At 37.5% G+C, this 19,645-nt stretch overlaps 1 protein-coding gene across 2 annotated transcripts in view; it reads right to left on the bottom strand.

Moving 5' to 3' along the window:
- CMC1 (C-X9-C motif containing 1) overlaps positions 1 to 19,645 on the bottom strand; it is a 43,461-nt gene that overhangs the window by 20,649 nt on the left and 3,167 nt on the right. Inside the window, exon 2 of one of the 2 annotated variants that reach the window (XM_080611454.1) lies at positions 11,085 to 11,180. In XM_080611454.1, coding sequence (XP_080467580.1) covers positions 11,085 to 11,180 — 96 coding nt within the window. The remainder of the gene's footprint in view (positions 1 to 11,084; positions 11,181 to 19,645) is intronic. The other variant, XM_080611455.1, reaches the window with a different exon arrangement.

Genomic DNA, 19,645 nt, shown 5'->3' with positions numbered 1-19,645 from the left:
CTTCAAATGAAGGCACCTACACTGATCATATGCGGCACACATTCTGGGTGCTCTTTCTGCAAGTCTGTTAAAATTCAGAGGGATGACAACAGAGCATAAATGTTTTTTATGACCTTTTATTACTGTAGCCTTAACTCCCAACTTAGGCATCAGACCTGTAAGTAGAACATTCTTCAGAGCACAGATTTCCCTACTCTTTCCCTATGCAATACCACAAAGACAACTATTGAAAAACAATTAGAATAGCAACAAAACAAAATTTGAGGGTGGGAAAGAGGAGGATTATTTTCTGTTGCCATTATTAAAAAGACCTGAATGATAACATACAAGAATGTGGTTTTATTCAGCAACAGGCAACATTATTTCTACTTTTAAAAGTTGTGCATTGCCAGCATTGTTACCACAGGATCCATTAACTTCTGTATCAAGGAATAAGTGAGGGAGAGACAACTCAATTTAAGCGAAGCAATCTTTAGAGTTACTGTTCCACATGGAAAAAGTTGTTTAAAAGGTTTTCATCCCAAAAGAAGCTGAAATTTGACATTTCATTAAACACACCCTGATGTTTCCAGAACACCAAAAAGCATGAAGAACACTTAGCCCAAAACAATCTTGTTGAAAGAGCGCTTATTTTCCAAACTGTATTTCAACTTTAACCTGCATTCTCCTATTGACTAGTAAGGCCTGTGATTCCTGTCTATTTTTTGTGGCTGGCTTTGCTGAATCGTAATATTCCACACACAGGTATGTACAACAGTATAGCCCTCCAGTCTACAGGAAATAACGTAGATCAAAACTACAACTCTCATAATGCACTGCCTTATAAAAGCAAAGGATATTAGATAAAACTGCAATACTATTCTGACTCTCATTTACCTCGACTGGAATTAATACGTCCAATTGCTGTGATCTGGATGAGCAATTTTCTTTGGCAAATACACTTGCCAACTTCATGTGTTTTCTAAAGAATAGTGGACAGAAGATTTACCCTATTACCTTACCCTCAATATCCTACATTCTTTACAAGGTCAATACACTGCTTGTAGGCTACCTCAAAGCTCACTATTTTTTGTATTTCTGAATGCACAGTAGCTGCTACTTGGCCAAGCTAAGTTCTGTTTTCCACTGCTGAACCTAATGGTATCTACACAACACATTCTGACTCCAACATCTGAAAAATAACCTATTTTCTGTGTGAAAGTAACCCCAGGTAATATTCATAATTCATATACAGTATAAATATTTATACACATGCAACGGGAATATAGCACAACCTCTTAGAAGTAATAGATATATTTACACAAAGTGCTAACTGTGTTACTGCTGAATGTAGTATCTAAGAGGGGTTTATAATCCAAAACTGCAAAGCAACTACTTAATACATCATTAAGGACATGCAGTTAAAATAATGTTAAGTTACTATAAGTCACATATGCTGCCATTAGCAATGCATTGCTATGTGCTACTATGCCACAGTAATACAATACTGTATGTCATGGTTTAAACCCAGCTGGTAACTAAGTACCACACAGGCACTCCCTCACCAAAAGAATGTAAACCCCGTGGGTTGAGATAAGAACAGTTTAATAACTGAAGTACAACATAACATTCATACTACTAATAATGATAAGGGAAATAACAAGGGGAGAGAGTGTAAAGCTAAAAGGGGAAAAGAAAAAAAACCAGCAGTGATGCACAGTACAATTGTTCACCACCCGCTGACCGATACCCAGCCAAACCCCAGCAGCGATCTGGGCCTGCCGGCTGACTCCCCCAGTTTATATACTGGTCATGACATGCTCTGGTATGGAATACCCCTTTGGCTAGTTTGGATCAGGTGGGCTGTCTCTGCTCCCTTCTGGCTTGTTGTGCACCTCCCCACTGGCAGAGCATGAGAGACTGAAAAGTCCTTGATCAGGGTAAGTGCTATCGAGCAACAACTAAAACATTGGTGTGTTAATCAGCATTGTTCTCAGACTGAAAACAAATCACAGCTCTGCACCAGCTACTAGGAAGAGAATTAACTCTATTCCAGACAAAACCAGGATACTGTAATACTCTAATACATAAGCTACGGTATCTGTAAGTATCACCACCACCAATGGATAAAAAAACCCAAACCTACAGACTCCTAAGTGTGCCCTCACTTGCTGGCAGTAAGAATGACTGACACAGAAAAATCAACATGTGTCAACTAGGAAAGAAAACTATTAAAATCAGCAAATACTGTACATAACATCTAGAAAAAGATACAAACCTGGTATTAGTAAGAGACTGCAACAGTATATAAAGTACTTCCATTCCGTAGATGTTAAAACACTATCAATCCACAGACTGAAAGAAGAGTTTTCCCCCTAAAACTGAATCACCAAGTTAACACCTCAATAAAATAATTGTATCTCATCACAGAAGTTGTAAAAGAAGCAATCTCATTGTTCAACCTTCAACAGTTAGCTTAGTCAGCACTTGGTCATGGATATTACTACCATGTACTACAATAATCCAAAAACATGAAAGCATCCCCTATTTAAACCAGCATTTGCTCACATCATGTAATTTATCCGTGCTATGTTAATATAATTATGCTGGACAGGGAACATAAATTGAAATTCAGAATCTTAACCAGAAACAAAGTCTCTTAACTTGAGAAAACCAAATTGAAAGACTGGACAAAACACAGGTAACCTTCTGAGGTTGTCACCTATGGTGTCTAAACTACCAATATCACTTTAATATGCATACACGAAAATCTCTACTAGGTAAGAGAATCAAAATTAAGACAGTGCTTGCAGGATATGGCAACCTGGCTGAAATTGATATTCATTAGAGTACTCTTTGCATGAATAGGAGCATTTGGACTCTGTGGTCTTTATCAGAGTCCCAGCTGGTAATGGTTGAAGGTTAATGCCTTACCCCATTCTGTTCAATTTTCTGTCCTAATTAGTCCTCCAAATCTATAGCTGTGAGCACCAAGTGTCTGTGCTCAAAAGAAACTAATTAATGCTAGCAAATTAGATCAAGACCAAAGATCCAACAGCCAAACTCTTAAATGCTCCTTGTTAATAGGAAGTGTAGCTGTCAATAACTGCTGTTGGTGGCTATAATGAGGCCTCTTTCTTTCATTGAAAGTGATTTCATTTCTCTTTGTCCCTCTAAAAGCTGTTCCATTCCCTAATAAAAAAACATAAAACCCCCACACAACTAAGTTACAGTGGTAAAGCTAGCAGTCTGACCCATTTCTTGTCATCAGCTGGGTTGAAATGACATTGAGGGGGGAAGAAAAAAAAAATAATCAAATAGGTTGAGTTCCCTCCCTGAACATTTTCTTCAGAGTCCTAACACCAGATAGAATACTTAAATTGCCATTACCAAGAAACACAATATGTTATATTTCTCCGTTATAAAACCTCCTAAACTAGCAGTTAATGTTGTAAGTATCGTCAAAAAAAATAAAGACTATGAGATCTAAGATCTCATTTCTTCAAACTGTAATTTACATATAGCTGTTCTCTCTGCCCCGTTTGTTGGAGCAAAGCTCAATATACCATAATCCCTCCAGAGATTGTATTAATTCACATAGTTAAATGTGATGAGAGTACATGTTCACTGAAAATGTATAATAAAAGCTGTTGTGCACAAAAAAGAACATCATACAGAAAATCAGCACCTTACTCTTGAGAAATGCTAGACAGGTAAAAACACATAGTACCTTATTACTAGTAATAAATACAGCTGTACACTATCAAAACATCTAAAATAATTTAAACAAATGACAACTGCCCAACATGTACAACAGTAATCTCATTAGCTTCATATAGGGTCATACAGGGTCACACACAACATGACTATAATGTACTTTAATATTCAGATAATAAGCACAGCAATAGAGGGTAATATTTTTCTCGCCTTCTCCTCCTGAAGTTTTGTTGCTGGATTGAAACTCTCTTCTCAAATTATCGTAGAATGGTTTTGGTTGGAAGGGACCTGAAAGATCATCTAGTTCCAACCCATGATACAGCCTAGAATACAGGTGACTTCGTTGCAAGCACACACTGCTGGCTCATGTTGAGCTCCTCATCAACCAACACCCCCAAGTCCCTCTTCTCAGGGCTGCTCTCACCCAATCCAGTCTCCCTCAGCCTGTAGTTGTGCTTGAGATTGCCCCGACCCAGGTGTAGAACCCTGCATTTGGCCTTTTTGTATTTCACGAGGTTGGCATTGGCCACCTCACAAGCATGTCAAGGTTCCTCTGGATGGCATTCCTTCCCTCCAGCCTATCAACCGAACCACACAGCTTGGTGTCACCGGCAAACTTGCTGAGGACACATTAATCCCACTGTCCATGTCACCAACAAAGATGTTGAACAGGATCAGACCCAACACTGACCCCTGAGGAAATGCCACTCATCATTGGTCTCCACTTGGAAATCGAGCCGTTGACCACAACTCTGAGTGAGACCATCCAGCCAACTCCTTATCCACCAGGTGGTCCATGTGTCTGATTATAGCCACTTTCCTTTCATGAAAATGAAGGTAATAAGGCAGCATTTTTTTTTTCCATCCTCATAAGAGAAGGCTATTCCAGTCATAAAATCAATGATTCCTCCCATGTAACCTCTCAGGCTTTCCATCAAACTCTGAACAATATGTACACAAGCACATGTAATCAATATCTGGTCACAGCAGCTCAGTTAAAAACAATACTACCAGGAGCTGTCATGTTAACTCATTGATTCTATGATTCTATGATTTTTATCAGTTCCTTGATCTTTTTGCTCTGGTGAATTAGATCACTGCATTCCCAGATACTCCTAAAATACATGTATTAAAAAAACCCAATAATTTAAGGACTATATTTTCACACTGAGGCAAAGCAGACAGGCAAAGTTCAGCTATAAACAGTGATTTTAATTTGCTTCAAGAAAAAAAGACTCATCGAAATTTTTAAGTGTGAGCTGTCATGTAATGTCCCACTACTATCAGTCTCAGCATTTTTCAGTGCCAACTTCAGAGTCATGACTGTAGGTACCAACAGGTTAATCATTCCCCCACAGCATTCAGCAAGGGCTTGCATCAATTAACAGAACTTGGCCTGCAATACAAAGGGAAGTGAGCAATGCCACTGAGTAAGATCAAGCTGGAATTTGCTAAGTGTTTCACACATTTCATTATCTGCATTTCTGATGAGAAAGCATACATAGTAAGACTTTTTTTTTTTTTTTTATGAAGAAGGAATATCTAAAGGTGTGCTTGGGCATTTAAATGTGCAGCATCACATGTAGTTCAATCAGAAATTTCCTTGGTTTTATGGGTCTTGATGTGTCAGGTGTAAGGGTCATGGTCTAGAGCAGGTGGCCCTTACGGGGACAGAGATAATGTCAGTGACAGGACTGTGGAGTAACTGCACATTATCAAAACTCTCGTTGACACTGGTCATGCCCAAGTGTACAGAAGCCTGCAGTAGTGTTGCATCCCATCATTTTCACTAAGTATCAACATCAGCCCTGAGGAGGAGAGGGCTAATGGGGAAACTGGAGAATGGGAGGAAGGTGGCTGCTTGGAAATGTCCTTTTCCAGCCACACTTTCCAAACCATTTTTTAAAGCCTTGCCAAGTATCAGGAGTTTTTTCAGAGATGTCAATGTAGTTGCCTTAATTACACAGTTCCTATGGACAACAGAACCAACAGAATATTTTTTTCCCCAGAGAAGGTCCTCACCTCAGCACAAGTGGAAACAACCCCCATTTGCCTCCCTCTCACAGGAAAACAAAAATAAAAAGGATGGAAGAACTTGTCATCTTGGCCAAATGGGTGTCTCCGACAACAAGCTTCAAATAAGAAATGGACACATTCTTATTTGCAGAGCCACAAACAGGTGTCAGGTCTTCAATCATCCAAACTGTTTCCCTTAGTTCACAGCCTTCCTAATGGCACAACCAGGCTGATGTGATCTATCCCTGTATTAACCCTGAAAAGTGTGTACATCAGTTTCCCACTTGAGCCTCTGAGCCTTACAAATACAACAACAAATACACAAAACAAATACAACAAATATAACACAAACCTATGATCTAATGACTGACCCACAACCTCTCAGATACCTCTTTCTGTTTTTTTATTTTCCAAGCCAAGTAACACAAAATCAAACTGAACTGAGCGTACAAACCTTAAAGCTTGGTATTTCTGTCCTCAATAGTTCTTCTCTACATAAACCCATCAAATTAAGTTTCAGATTCAGTAATTCTGAACAGCAGAGCATGTGCTCTTAAGAAATTAAATAAACTGTTTGGTAGATATGATCAAGATCAACCAAGCTCTGGCAGGGTTTTTTTTTTAGTGAGTATCCATCGTTTCAGAAAAGAGAGGAGTCATAAATAACACAATGCAGCTAGATGAAATCACAGTTCTGATAAGCTAAGAAAAAACCTTTCTGATGAAAAATGCTAACTTCAGGTTCCTGAAATTTGCTATGACTTTGCTTTAAAGAAATTTACTCAAACTTAAATTTTGTAACTGTCAATTACAGCCAAAACCTTAACAATTTGAAAGGAAAAAGAGCTCCCTGGAGAAATTATTTCATAAAAGTAATGGATCAGGCAATGGCAAATAAATGATTCTTTTAGCTGCTTCAGTTTGAAGGCAAGTATTTCTATACGCCAGGGACACACCAATAAAGAAATACATGGATTTAATATTATTTCAGACAAACTCAAGCTACAGCCTATAAAATACAGCAAAAAGCCCTTGCATGACAATGTTGTTGGCCATTTTTTAGTTTGTTTGGCTTTTATGATACTCCTGTAATAGCTTCTTGTAATAACTCTTTTTTTGGATACTCCTGTAATAGCCCACAATTTCACACACATAATGTGCATGGATATTAACACAATAAAGCATATTTACACAACGGTCATGGAAAATTGACTAGTGTTTCACAGAAAGCATGTTTCCCATCTTAAAATTACTAATATACCCATTTTCACTGAAAAAGTGCTTGAAAATCTTAGAAAAAAAAAAATCATTCTTCGACTGAGATGCACTAGTCTTGAGAAACACGCAACACACACAAGAACTATACTGAAACAACCTGAAAACAGTTTAAAGTAAAATCAAATAATCTAAATAAAATACTTCGTTGATCTTAAAAATTATCAGATGAACACATTTTCACAGTTATTTCATCCCTAAGCTACTCTGATATGCCAACAACCAAGCACAGCAACGGGTCACCCATTTAACTGCTCTAGGGTAGCAGGATCATCTCTTGAGTTAACAAAACCTTTATTTCTTATTTATTTTTTAACCCTTGGGGTTTCTTTTCCCTGGATGGCTCTTAAACACGTGCTGGACAGGCTGTCACTACTTGCATTATTAGCTCTGATAAGCACACAGCTCTAGGTAGTATAGCTGCAGGCTAAGGTAACCGGCTGCATACAGATGGACCTCTGTGCTCACGCAGAGCACTACTGAAAGTATAGGGGCTCCCCATAGGGACACATATGAACATAGTGTGATCAAGTAAATTGTAAAGCTCCATTTCCTATATTACCAATGCATTTACCACAATTTCCTAAAGACAAAATGAAACAGAAGTGTATTAACAAAGAGCTGTTCAAGCAAAATTAAAGCACTGAGAGCAAGTTAAATGAGTAGCTGTGCCACAATTTCATGCACATGTGTACACTTTGTAGCACACCAACCGGACTGCAGGAGTTTTTATTACTTAATTACACAGCTTACATTCATAGCTTATAATTGTTTACAGCACAAAACCCACAGCCTATTTACTATGATTAACACCTATCTGTGTGCACTAACAAGACAATTTTCACAATGGATTTAAGAGATTATAAAGTCTCCTGTTCACAAAACTGCTCAAGCTTAATTTCCTGTGGTTTGGTCTCTCCCCTGTAATCCAGATTTAAAAGCTGTACAAAAGTGCTGAACTTACACTACCATCTTCTTTTCTTTTTTTTATTAGGGATATGAAGGTGGATTTTGCTTGGAGATGGATGCATCTACCAGCCTCATTCTCCTAAAGACACACAAGTAAACTCTATTCAGCAGAAGGAAGACAACAAAAAGACAGCATTTTGCTTTAAGATTTATGGAGGCAAAACTATGGAGAAGCTGCGAGGTAAGGGTTCACAACTCATAGCTCAAGAATCTCCAATATTGCCTGCTGCCACTGAAAATTAAAATGCGAAAACAAAGTCCTCATCTTACACAGAGAAAGTTCAGAGGAGAAACACACACACACACACGCACAAACCCGTTAGTCTATCCCAAAATGAAATTATACAACTAGCATGCTCTCAAAATATTTTTAACTACATCCTCTTTCAATGACCCACATTCATTTCTTTTCTTCTTCATTTCCTACTCCCCAACATATACAAAGTAAAAATTACTCAACTATCGTTCAAATGAAAGAAAAAAAGGTATTTTAAATCCTTTTGGCAGCACTGGAAGTTACCTGTCATGTGATGCCACTTCCCTTTGGCAGATATTCCCAACTCTTTTCCCACTTACTCAATCTCAAAATTATTATAACACTACTCTTTTATGTCTTTTGGGGAACCCCTAAAGGCACCTGCTTGAAAATACACTGGTCCTCTTTAACTAGACTTGACTCTAAACCTAGTGACAAATGTCTAGAAGCCCCCTTTGAAGTTTCTTAGGTAATAGCGAAAGACAAAAAGCCACATACCATTTAGGGAAACAATTATTCTTTCTCCATGGTAAAAACTGTTGAAATAGTGCCGGCAAAACAGTATATCAACAAACTAAAATGCACACCTTTGTCAGTAAATACTGTTGGAAGATGCATAGAAGACACTGACGAAGATTTGAAGATACAAATATTAGAACAAGTTACACAATATGGGAGGTTTGCTACATAGCTGTATGAAAGTAAAGTTTCTAACTTCTCTCTGCTTACAGTATCTGCATTTCAGTAATGAAATGCATGATGAACTTATCTTTTTGTGAGCCACCAACAGAGAGCTGTACCAGAGAAGATATATTTTCCACAGGAAATGGCTTCTTTAATAAAAAGCAATGTTTTATGGAAAAACTGTGCAAGTGTAGCCACTGATGGAGCAGCTCTCTGACTAGAATAAGAAAGGGAATCTAGGCTAAGGTTCCAAACAGCCCTGCACATGAAATTCCTTCACTCTATCACTTGTAGGTGAGCTATAGCAGCAGAGTAGTCAGAGCCAAGAGTGCACGAAGTCCTACGGAATGACATAAATGCAGTTAACTTTATAAGAACAAACCCTTTGAAGACTTCGAAATAGATGGGGAGGGAGCATGAAAATCTCTTGCATCACACAGCACTTCCCGGGTTATCTTGTGGCAAAGTGTTTAAAAGAGTTGTCAAACTTTACACATTTCTCTTTTGCAAAGAGACAAGTGTACCAAACGTGCTGACCTTTACATGATGACAGGTGGCTGGGAGCAGTTTGATACCTAGCAGGTATTTCCAAAAATTAAACACACTTAATGTGTCCCTCAAGGTGAAGGTGACATTTTAAGAATGAGTGAGAAAGTAAGTGCTTTGCAAAAAAAGGCAGGTATGGAGAGAGCACATTGGAAATAGATGTTTGGAATTGTTCCTCTGATGATGTGGGTTTGTATTCTTTTGTTGCTGAGCACAATGTGAGCATGTCATCTACAAATACCTCTCATATCTGTACATTTTCAAAGGATAGTAGCAGAGTTTTCTATCCTATTTAAAAATTTTCCAAACGAGAACTCCAGTAGGCTTTCAACCTATTTGTAGAAAACATACAAATGCAACACCTTCCAATTAGTTTGGAAGAACAAGTGACTGACACCAGGGAAGATGGACATTTACCAGCTCAGTTTCAAGTAAAAACTTTGCAAAATTTGTGGATGGGATTGCAAAATTAATATCATCATTTAGTAAGTGCAGGGAATGATGCACTGCTTCCACTGGGATACACACATCTTTGTAACGTATCTTTTTTAGCTCTGACAGCCATTAAAACCAAGTACTGAAATAAACTGAACTTAGAACCAGGGCTTTGAATTGCTGTACCATTACATGTTAAACAATGAAGTATGTTCAATAATATAGCACTAAATAAAAAGAGTGTTACTAATACTTTCAGAGCAAAAAAGGTTTTTGTGCCATTGATAAAGAACAAAAATTATTATAAGTACTCTTTATTTCACCTTTATTCTCATCTTAATTTCTATTTTTCTCTTATAGTGTACATACCATACTAGTATGTGCATATAATTTATAAATAAATATACATATATTAGAATTGCATGCTCAGGTATTTTTTACTGAAGGGGTATGCAATTAAAAAAGTTTAGAGCACAGATCCAGATGACAAGAGTCAAGTGCCCTTGACTGAAAGCTTGACACTTGTATAGAATAATTCTGTGGCCTGATTTCTCTCCTTCCTCCCCATTCTTACATTCCTCTTACACCAACTTTCTCAGCTAACATGTGTGTAAGTAGCTCTATCTTTCTGGGACTTCAAAAAGTTTTCTTCCAGGAATATATGAACATTTGGGTGTCAAAAGTGATGATACCCAACTTTAAACAGTTATTGTCCAGTACTCTTCAAAAGAAGGTGACAACATAGAAAAGCAGACTGCATCATCCTATTTCAACATTTATGTAATAAGTATGTTGTTTATGCGCATGTATAATTAAAATATTTGGGCAGGGAATGGATGCAGTTAGTTGGGAATATCCCCTAAATGAAGGCTCACATGGCAATTCCATTTAAGTAAGTATCAAGTATTACACACAGAAATACAGTAGTTCTTCTATTGCTCTGTCATCACATAGTCTGGACCAAGATGTGGAAAGTTTTATATTAATCATACTAAATTCCACAGCTCTCATGAACAAGTCATTGTGAAAAATAAGCAGCCAAAGCCAACATGACAGATTTATATGTTTTACTACTGGTTTCACAGCGAACAGGTAAGATACAGATCATACACATTAATTCTCTGACTACCTGACTTCAAAGGCAAGGATTATATTCAGGGCACAAAAGTGAATACATGTGATTTCCCAATGAATATTTGACTCTTACCTTGCACTTGATCTGAACACCGCTCCTTGGCTCGGTCCCTCATTATTTGTGGAATCAAAACATCTTTTTCTACATGTCTCAGCTTAGAATTTTCTGCTTGTGTGGGGAAAAAAAAAAGAGAAGTTTTTTTTTTCTTATCTACACATCAGAGAAAGTCAATCTACAGCAACAGCACAGCATTATTTACATAACATACACTAGTATACTAAAACAGGCAGCAGAAAATACCATGGAAAGATGACACAGATCAAAAGGCTGGAAAGTCCAAGATTTAAAATTGCTCAGATACAAATATGAGCATTATTCTGAATACTTCTGCTTCACATGCACAATGAACCAAAAATAAAGGAAAGCATTCTGGCAACACATTCTAATTTCTGCCTTACTAAACACAGGATCTGCATACAGACTGCACAAACATTGAGAATTACTTTTATTTCCTGCTACTAGTATTTTTCTATGTATGTTATCTGTACAAACTGGTTTTTTACTCAATGTCACAAACCTGAGAATATTGGAGCACAGCCTGAAACCCGTATTGCTATATGGAAGACTTCAGCTCGTAAAAAAACCCCTAAGAAGCCCCTTCAATGAAGGATCTAGGAGTTTGCTCATTAAGAAATTCAACTTTAAAAGAATATATGCTGCTGCCTGTATTCTGCTCTTAAAAGCATAGATGCAGTTTATGTTCAGTTGCCTCAAAACAGAATTCGGTACTCTGGGTACAGCTGGTGATTTTGAATAGCTAAATTATACACACACAAAAAATACTGCATGTCCAAATCCACCGTCTTCAAAACAATGATAATTTATCAAGCAAGGCTTTTTACTTCCTAGCTTCTGAGTTAAAAACCATTGAAGGATATTTGTTCAGAAGTTTGTATAGTCCAACACAGTTATAACCAAATACGTGTTTTTCCTCCTTAAACACGACTTATTCATCCTTTGATGTTGATATTATGCTTCAGAATAGCATCAACTGTGATGCTCACATTATGGGAACTTTAGTGTCAGATACACTATTATTTTGAGTGACAATCATTTAATTTTAAAATTGCTTATTTAAGAAATTAGAAGTGCAATGCACTGAAATTTAGGAAATAAGTAAAATTTTAGTTACCTACAGATTTCAAATACTATCTTTTGGAGCATCTTCAGTTACTTCTAGATCAAAAAGTTACTTCTAGATCAAAAAGCAGAGACAGACATTTCTCTAGTCTTTTTTAAGTCATCATCATTTAAAGTTTACTAATGCTATGAAGTTATGTTATGAGGTTACACAGTATTGAGTATGTGCTATTATTAGGGGAATCTGGCAACAAAACAGAGGATTACAATGAGTAATATACACAGTCTGAACTAAAAACATTTATCCTCAAAAATTTCTTACTTGGAATTTCTACAGCAAAGGAAAGAAAATAAAGTGTCTTCTGTAAATACAACAAAAATACCAAATGTAAATAGTTTATGACTTAGATTTGGTTTTATGCTCAGATTTTCATGACTGAGATAATTAGAATTAAATATCCTTCATTTTAACCTGCTGCAGAATATCAGTGCGATTACTGTGCTGAGTGTTTATTATGTTACAGACAACACAAAGCTGTCATAGAACTTTTAACCATGTTTTTTAAAAAGGACAAACCAGTTCAGCTGAATGGCATGGCAGGGAACAGCACCACCAAGCCATGTACATGCCCCAGCTCTACTAACTCCAGTCACAGCAAGCTGGTACTGCAACAATCCTGCCCTCTCCCAATCCCTATGATGCTCTTTCCCCTCTGCCCACTCAGATGTGCTCTGCAGCCCTGTGGTAAACTGAAAAGGGAAGTTAATTTGGTTTAGAGGGAAATACATTTATTGTCAGGCAATTTTTAAGGTAGATAAATGATCCGTTTCACTATACAACTGCGTAAATTGCCCATGAGAAGGAACCGCATGAGGCTAGGACAAGAAAGGAGACTGAATTGTCATGAGCACAAATGGATAAATTATAGGCTAAGCGTCCCCCTCCCTTTTATTTTTGATTTTAATTTGAATTGGTTATACTGGTGCTCAGAGTAGGCAGAAACTAAGCTGATCTATGAAAGTGGATACAGACAAGCAAGTGGCCTGCTAGCTGTCACCAAAAGGGAAGTTTTAACAGTCTCCCATTCACCGTCATCGTATCGTCACTACTACACACTTAACCACAGAGTGAGTGACCAGTTCAAGACAGAAAACTAACTCAAATACATGCAAAAAAAGTCCTTCTCAGCTAGCTTACACTTTGGAGTAACTAGATCTATTTATCAGGGTTCTAATAGTTACTTCATTTAACTTTTATACCCCAGCATACATGGAAATGTAGCAGATAGCACAGAAGTCTCTAGGTCCTTGGAAAGGCAGGTGGGCTTCCCCCACCGGCAGAGGTGGTGAATCCCACTATCCATGCTGTATCCCACAACAAAGCACAGGGATCCAAGGCATAGATCAGCCAGCCACTACTGGCAAAGAGGAGAAGCAGACAGCAATGCAACTGAAGGCTAGCAAGGAAACAGGACAAGAGCATTCTCAGAAATTAAAAAAAAAGAAAGAGAGAAGGCCTCACTCTGTTAGCTCAGAACAGTCAAAAAAGGATTTTCATGTTTTATCTTAGCTTAAGTAACCAATTTTCTGTTTGATAATTCAAAAGGAAAGGGGCGTTAGACTGACAGCAAGAAGTAGCTGTACTGGTGTTAACACCAGCTCAACCAGAACCAGAGGGGTGCTCCAGGCAAACTTCCTCTTTTTAGTCCCAAGTTGTCAAACCTACACAGGCTCAGACTGCAGGAAGAAGAGGGCACACCCGAACCACGAGCAGTGTCCAGTATGAAGAAGAAGAGAGCTACAACAGTAATCCAAAGGTCATTATTCAATTATATAAAGGAAACAGGAATAAAGATCACTACAGTTTTTAAAAGAATGTTTGTTAGTATCAGGTTTTAAGCCATGAGAAGCACTAGCAATTCAAATCTTTTAGTGTCTAGGACATAGTTTTAGGTGTCTGGGTGCAACAGTCTCTCCAAATAGCTCAAATACAGATGTTCAGCTTGGGCAGTGCTGTATCTATTTATGAGTTTCAATTCTAACATCTTGAGTATTTTAATATTCTTCCTTTATTCCAAAATATATATGACATTACAATTACAGTGATTTTCCTTCAAGGATAGTAAACCACTTGACTGAAGGTGGTATCCCTAGCATTTTTACAGATTAAAGAAAAATAAGGTACAAATATAAACAATACCAGATGCCACCTAGTTTATGTGCAGACTAGCTGCATTTTTGATATCCATGTATAAGCACTTGCAACATCATCATCAGTCCAACCTAATCAGCTCTGCAGTAACATATATGGTAAGAACTTTCAAAGAAACAACACCTCAGAAGCAAGACTTCATCAAAAACATGAGACAGCCATGATGTGAAACCACCAATTCCTTTTGCCTTTTTTCAACTATATTACAGTTTCCAGAATACTTCTTTTCTTCCTTTGAAAGTTCACTATTCTGCACTAAGATAATTCTTATTCGAATACCAGATTTGCTGCAGACTAGCCCCTACAGAAGCATTTGCATTACAATAGACCTACTACTATTGTTATCTTCAAATAATCAATAAAATTATCCCCCAACATGCAAGAAACAATGTTTTCCCACAGTTTGCCTTGCCACTGACATCCTCCATGCACTTTGCCTGGTCTTCTGGGTAGGCTGTTTTAGATGATCACAGCCCCTGACCGCAAAGTGAACCAACAAGAACACACTACCTCTCAGCTTCCAGAGAGCCAGACAAATGTCAACGGCAGCTTTTCCTTCCCACCCTGCCAGTCAAAACTCTGGCATGTTTGTTAGACTAACTTAATACTCTGAGATACTACCTTTACCTTACGTTCTACTGAAATTTCCTAATACCACCAACGTTACAAGGGACAGATGGATGAACACAAGCTAATTGAGTAAAGGTTACAAAAAGCAGACTAAATACAATTAACAGTAAAAACTAAGTATTTTGTAAAAATACATTCAGAAGTTAAGCCAGAATTAAAACCAAATGCAAGCTTGCAGGTGTTACAGCATCTAAGTCAGTAGCTCCTTGAAAATGTAAATGAGGCCACAGCCAAGGAATCTGTGTGGTGAAACTACTATTTCCTTAGAGATCAGCACACTACAGAATGCTGCTGCTGCTCCTTGTGGGGACAAGGAGCAGAGGAGAGGATAAAGAATGGGTATCCAGCTTATAAGCTTGCAGTTGCTAGAAAAAAAAGACAGAAGGGGAGAAAACTACAGAAAAGAGAATACCTCTGTGAAACAGAAATTGTTTTCCATACATCTTCAGCCCAGCGTTAAGAATTCAAGGAAGGAGAGAGAGATTACAAAACTGGGAGATATCCCTATTCAGCAAAACACTAAGAACACATTTAAGACCTGCTCCTTTTGGGTTTTTACCTACAAATAAAACCTATGGGGTTTGGCAAATCTCAATGCTTGCAACAGTTCTCTGGTTGCATACAACACGTAGGGCACAAGACTACAATAGTAATAGTTTTTTGAGATTGATCAAAACCCTGAGCTGCAAAAGCTGTTTATTGCCATGGAAGGCCAAGGACCAGAGCAATCTGGTTTAATGGTTTTCATGACTTTTGTAAAAATTACAAAAAAAAAAAAAAAAAAATCAGGAAATAAATAAAATAAATATACCAATAGGAACGAGAGTGTCACAGCAACTACAGCAGAACGCAGCCAGAATAGCCCAGAATATACATCAATTTCAGTCCATATGGAAGCTAGGAAAGCATTCTGGCTTCCTAGACTCTGACTGCAGGATTGAGGAAGGCCTTGAGACCAAAGCGCTACCTGTGCTGTAGGCAGCAGACCTTTAAGAAGACAAGAGGAGAACGTAACACAAAGCTCCTTTACAGTTCTAATAAGGAAAGGGACTGTAGTGGCTTGTCATATTAATTACAAGACTACTACAAAAAGGGCTTACTAAGACAAAAGCTTTCCTAGGAGAGTGTCCTAGAGGTCTTACCACCTCTCCTCTCCATTCAACACAGTTGGTAACTGACTTACCCTTTTGTCACTTCTGCTGGAAGTTTACAGCAGGACATAAGCAGTTTATCGCTTCCATCTCTCTAGTGACTTCAGGTAGCAGGGACACAGATTACAGAGAAAAGTTGGGAAAAAGTTGAAAACTTGTCTACCCAGAAATTTACAGAAGCCTCAAACCTTCTGCATCAAAGAAGCAAGTTGAGCCTAGCAACAGTTTTTGAAACATGCATTTCTTGTTATCCAACCTGTAATTTGGATTTTCTTGGTTCAGTTTATTATGCACATTTAAAACTCTAATGTGTACTTTAAATACTATAGTTATTTCAGTACGAATCACAGCACAGATGAAGAACAGAGAAAGTTTCAGCAAGTTTTAACATTTTCACTAGCAACTATGTTTCTCTTGAAGTCCCAGTTATATAAACTTCTAGACATCACTTAACTTACTAGCAAAAATGCTGTAGAAAGTTCACCCAAGTTTGAAGAATACAAATTTAAAAAATTAATACTCTTCAAAATGTAAGCTTTTTTATAATAACTTTCATTATTTTGGAACTTTTTTTTTTTTTTAGTGCACCTTGCTATTTTTTTTCCTGCATGTTTTCGTCAACTGCCATCATAGAATCAGCTAGGCTGGAAGAGATCAGCAAGTCCAACCGTCACCCCAGGTCAAAGGTAAACAACCGTCAGTGGCCAGATTTCTAAGATGCTTTGGCTTTTTAAGCTAAGAAATAGAGCTTGGTAAAGTATTAGTGAAAACTTCAGCAGCAGAAATAGTAAGAGTTATCACAGTGAAAGGGAAGAGAAACAAGAAGATACATCCAGAATTCCCGTTCTTTAACTCATACCATATTTAAATTAAATCCCCACCCTAATGAAGTGTAAGACAGCTGTTTCCCTGGAAGAGAGGGAAGGTCTTGCCTTCATCTGTGATGAGCCGACTAAACTTGAGTTCACCAGCCATTCTCTCATGCTGACCTCTGGTACAAACAACACTTGAAGTTAAGTTGGGCTGGAGAATGAATAACAAGTTTATAGGTAAGCTAAGTAAGTACGTTAATTTGAGGGATTCCGGTATTTCTCATATCACTTGATAAAAAAATATTTCTATGCTGTAAATACTCTTGTTTCATCCCAAAGTTTTTGTTTAGAACACTTGCCTGTGAGCTAATTGTAAAACTATGCTGAAAAAGTACACTTTCATTAGTAACAGAAGCAGCAGCACAGTGTTAATTTCATGCTTATTGGCAAACATTTCTTTCGTCAATCACACTATTGGCTCTAGAAGCTAAAGTTTTTCAAAACCCATTTCAGATTTATTTTAGCATACCTGGAATAGTGTTTTGGATAGGCAAAGATAATTATAACTTACTATTCCTCCAGGAAGATAATGCATTCAAATCAAAATTTTCATCTTCTTTATTCTGCCCAGTTTAGCCACTTTATATTAAATAAAAGTTACCAATCTTATGCTAAGTCATGTGAAATCATCTGCATGTATGTGTAGTATAAAAACAGTTATCAAAAAAGTGTATAACTGAATACATTAGCAATTACTTAAAACTTCTACTTGAGTACACTAAGTCACACATTGGAACAAAATAATTTAGTGACAGACCCATTAAAATCTTGGGAGGAAAAAAACACTTGTTTCTAAAATCTGGGGGGGTTTTCCTACAACATTAATTTTATGTATTGTAATAAATAATTTTAGTAGCCAAACCTGCTACAAAACTGCCCCCTGCAAGGGGGCTCCTGTGCCCTTATTGCCAAGAGATTCATGGGGCCAAAGTAACAAATAGTTTCAGCATACTGCTTTGTAACCTCGGTCCTACAAAAAACATACAGCATCCTGCTAAACGACTTCACCAGTCAGAAACACCCAATGTGAACTGGCCTGATGGATCAAGACCTTTACGTATATGTGAAATGCTAAGGAGTTTCGTATGTACTATATGTACTATATATATATGTACTATAGTCTAAGGTTTTAAGGTACTGAAGGTCACCATAAAGTGACAGAAGTGTTATAATTCAAGTGAAACAACATTCATGCTATCCTGAACCCTGATTTAAAAGCAAAAGAAGCTGATCAGTGCAGCTTCTCTACACAACAACCATTTTTTCTTCTTTAAATGCATATGAATAGATTTCGATTTAAAGAGTTACAGATTTTGAGATCTTTCTATCTAATACTGACATAATTTTAAAATAAGATGAAGTACAGGGATGACAACACCAGGGAAAATTTCCAAAGCTTTAACTTCTCACCATTCTATCATCACCTCAAAGTCAATTTTCACCTTTTTCACTGGCTGAATTTGTTATCTTACATTTTGCTTTGGGGCTCATGTTCTTGCAGTATGGCAGTACTGGATTACAAGAATACTGACAAGCCTGTTTGCCAAAAATGAACAATGGCTATGCTACAGCAAGTCTGTAATATCTAGAAAGAAAAGGAAAAGCACACCAAAAGCAGTACGCTTCTTTGTAATTACATGAGGATTGCAAATCCTCATACAACTAGTGAGTCATAAGTAAGCCCAAGCCTGAAGTTGCTTGTGAAGATTTTTGACACAAGGAGACTTTTTTACACTCTTGATCACACAGCAAAGCCAGTTACAGGGCCTGAAAATTAATTACAGATTGGGGCTTAATATTTACTACTGATAATAATGCATGTTCATTAACAACTAGCCTGAACTGTTGTTCAAGTATGACACACCTGCAAGTTACGAAAAGTCAGGTGCTACCTCTAAGGGAACACCCCAACCCACCTTAAATCCCTTCTTACAGCTATAGATGAGGATTCCAACAAAATGCAAGGAACACAAAGTCAGTAACAAATAGCGCCGTGGACTGGCCAAGCACTAAAATAGCACAGCCAGCCTTAATTTTGCCATTTTAAAGATTCTGAATGCTTCACTTGATAACTGACGTAAAATCCTCAACACAATCCTGTCACTAAACAAAGACACCATGCAGCAATATTTCAGCAACCAGACATTTTGGGTTTTTTTCTCAGACAGCAAAAATACATTAACAGCACAGATTCCTGTACATACAGTTCCACACTTCTAAGCAAAGCCCTAACTTTTGAGCACTTCTTGTCTCAAATCAGTCCCAAATGTACAATCCCTATTTCTCCTGTGCCTTTCTAACTCACAATGGATGTTGTCCAAGAATTCACTTCTTACTTCTACCTGAGTAAGAAACAGAAAGGCCTTGCAAAAATCACAATCTATCTGGAGTATATAAACCAAAGAGACCACATAAATAGAGTTCTACAGTGACCTCAAGAACCGTGCAGTAATTTGATCAGAAATAAGAGACGAGTAACAGGTAAAATCTGAATGGAAAGAGCAAAATACCCAGATGAAGAAGGGATGAAGGAAAATCTAACAACAAGTGAAAACCCGGAACAATTATGAGAGGAGATGTTACCCACCTCCAACTTCCCACCACACCCAATAACACTAATCAGTGGCT

This window comes from Psittacula echo (assembly GCF_963264785.1).
Source record: "Psittacula echo genome assembly, chromosome: 2".
NCBI lineage: Eukaryota > Metazoa > Chordata > Aves > Psittaciformes > Psittacidae > Psittacula > Psittacula echo.
Note: the sequence above shows the minus strand (reverse complement) of the source record. Positions and strands in the feature narration are given on the sequence as shown.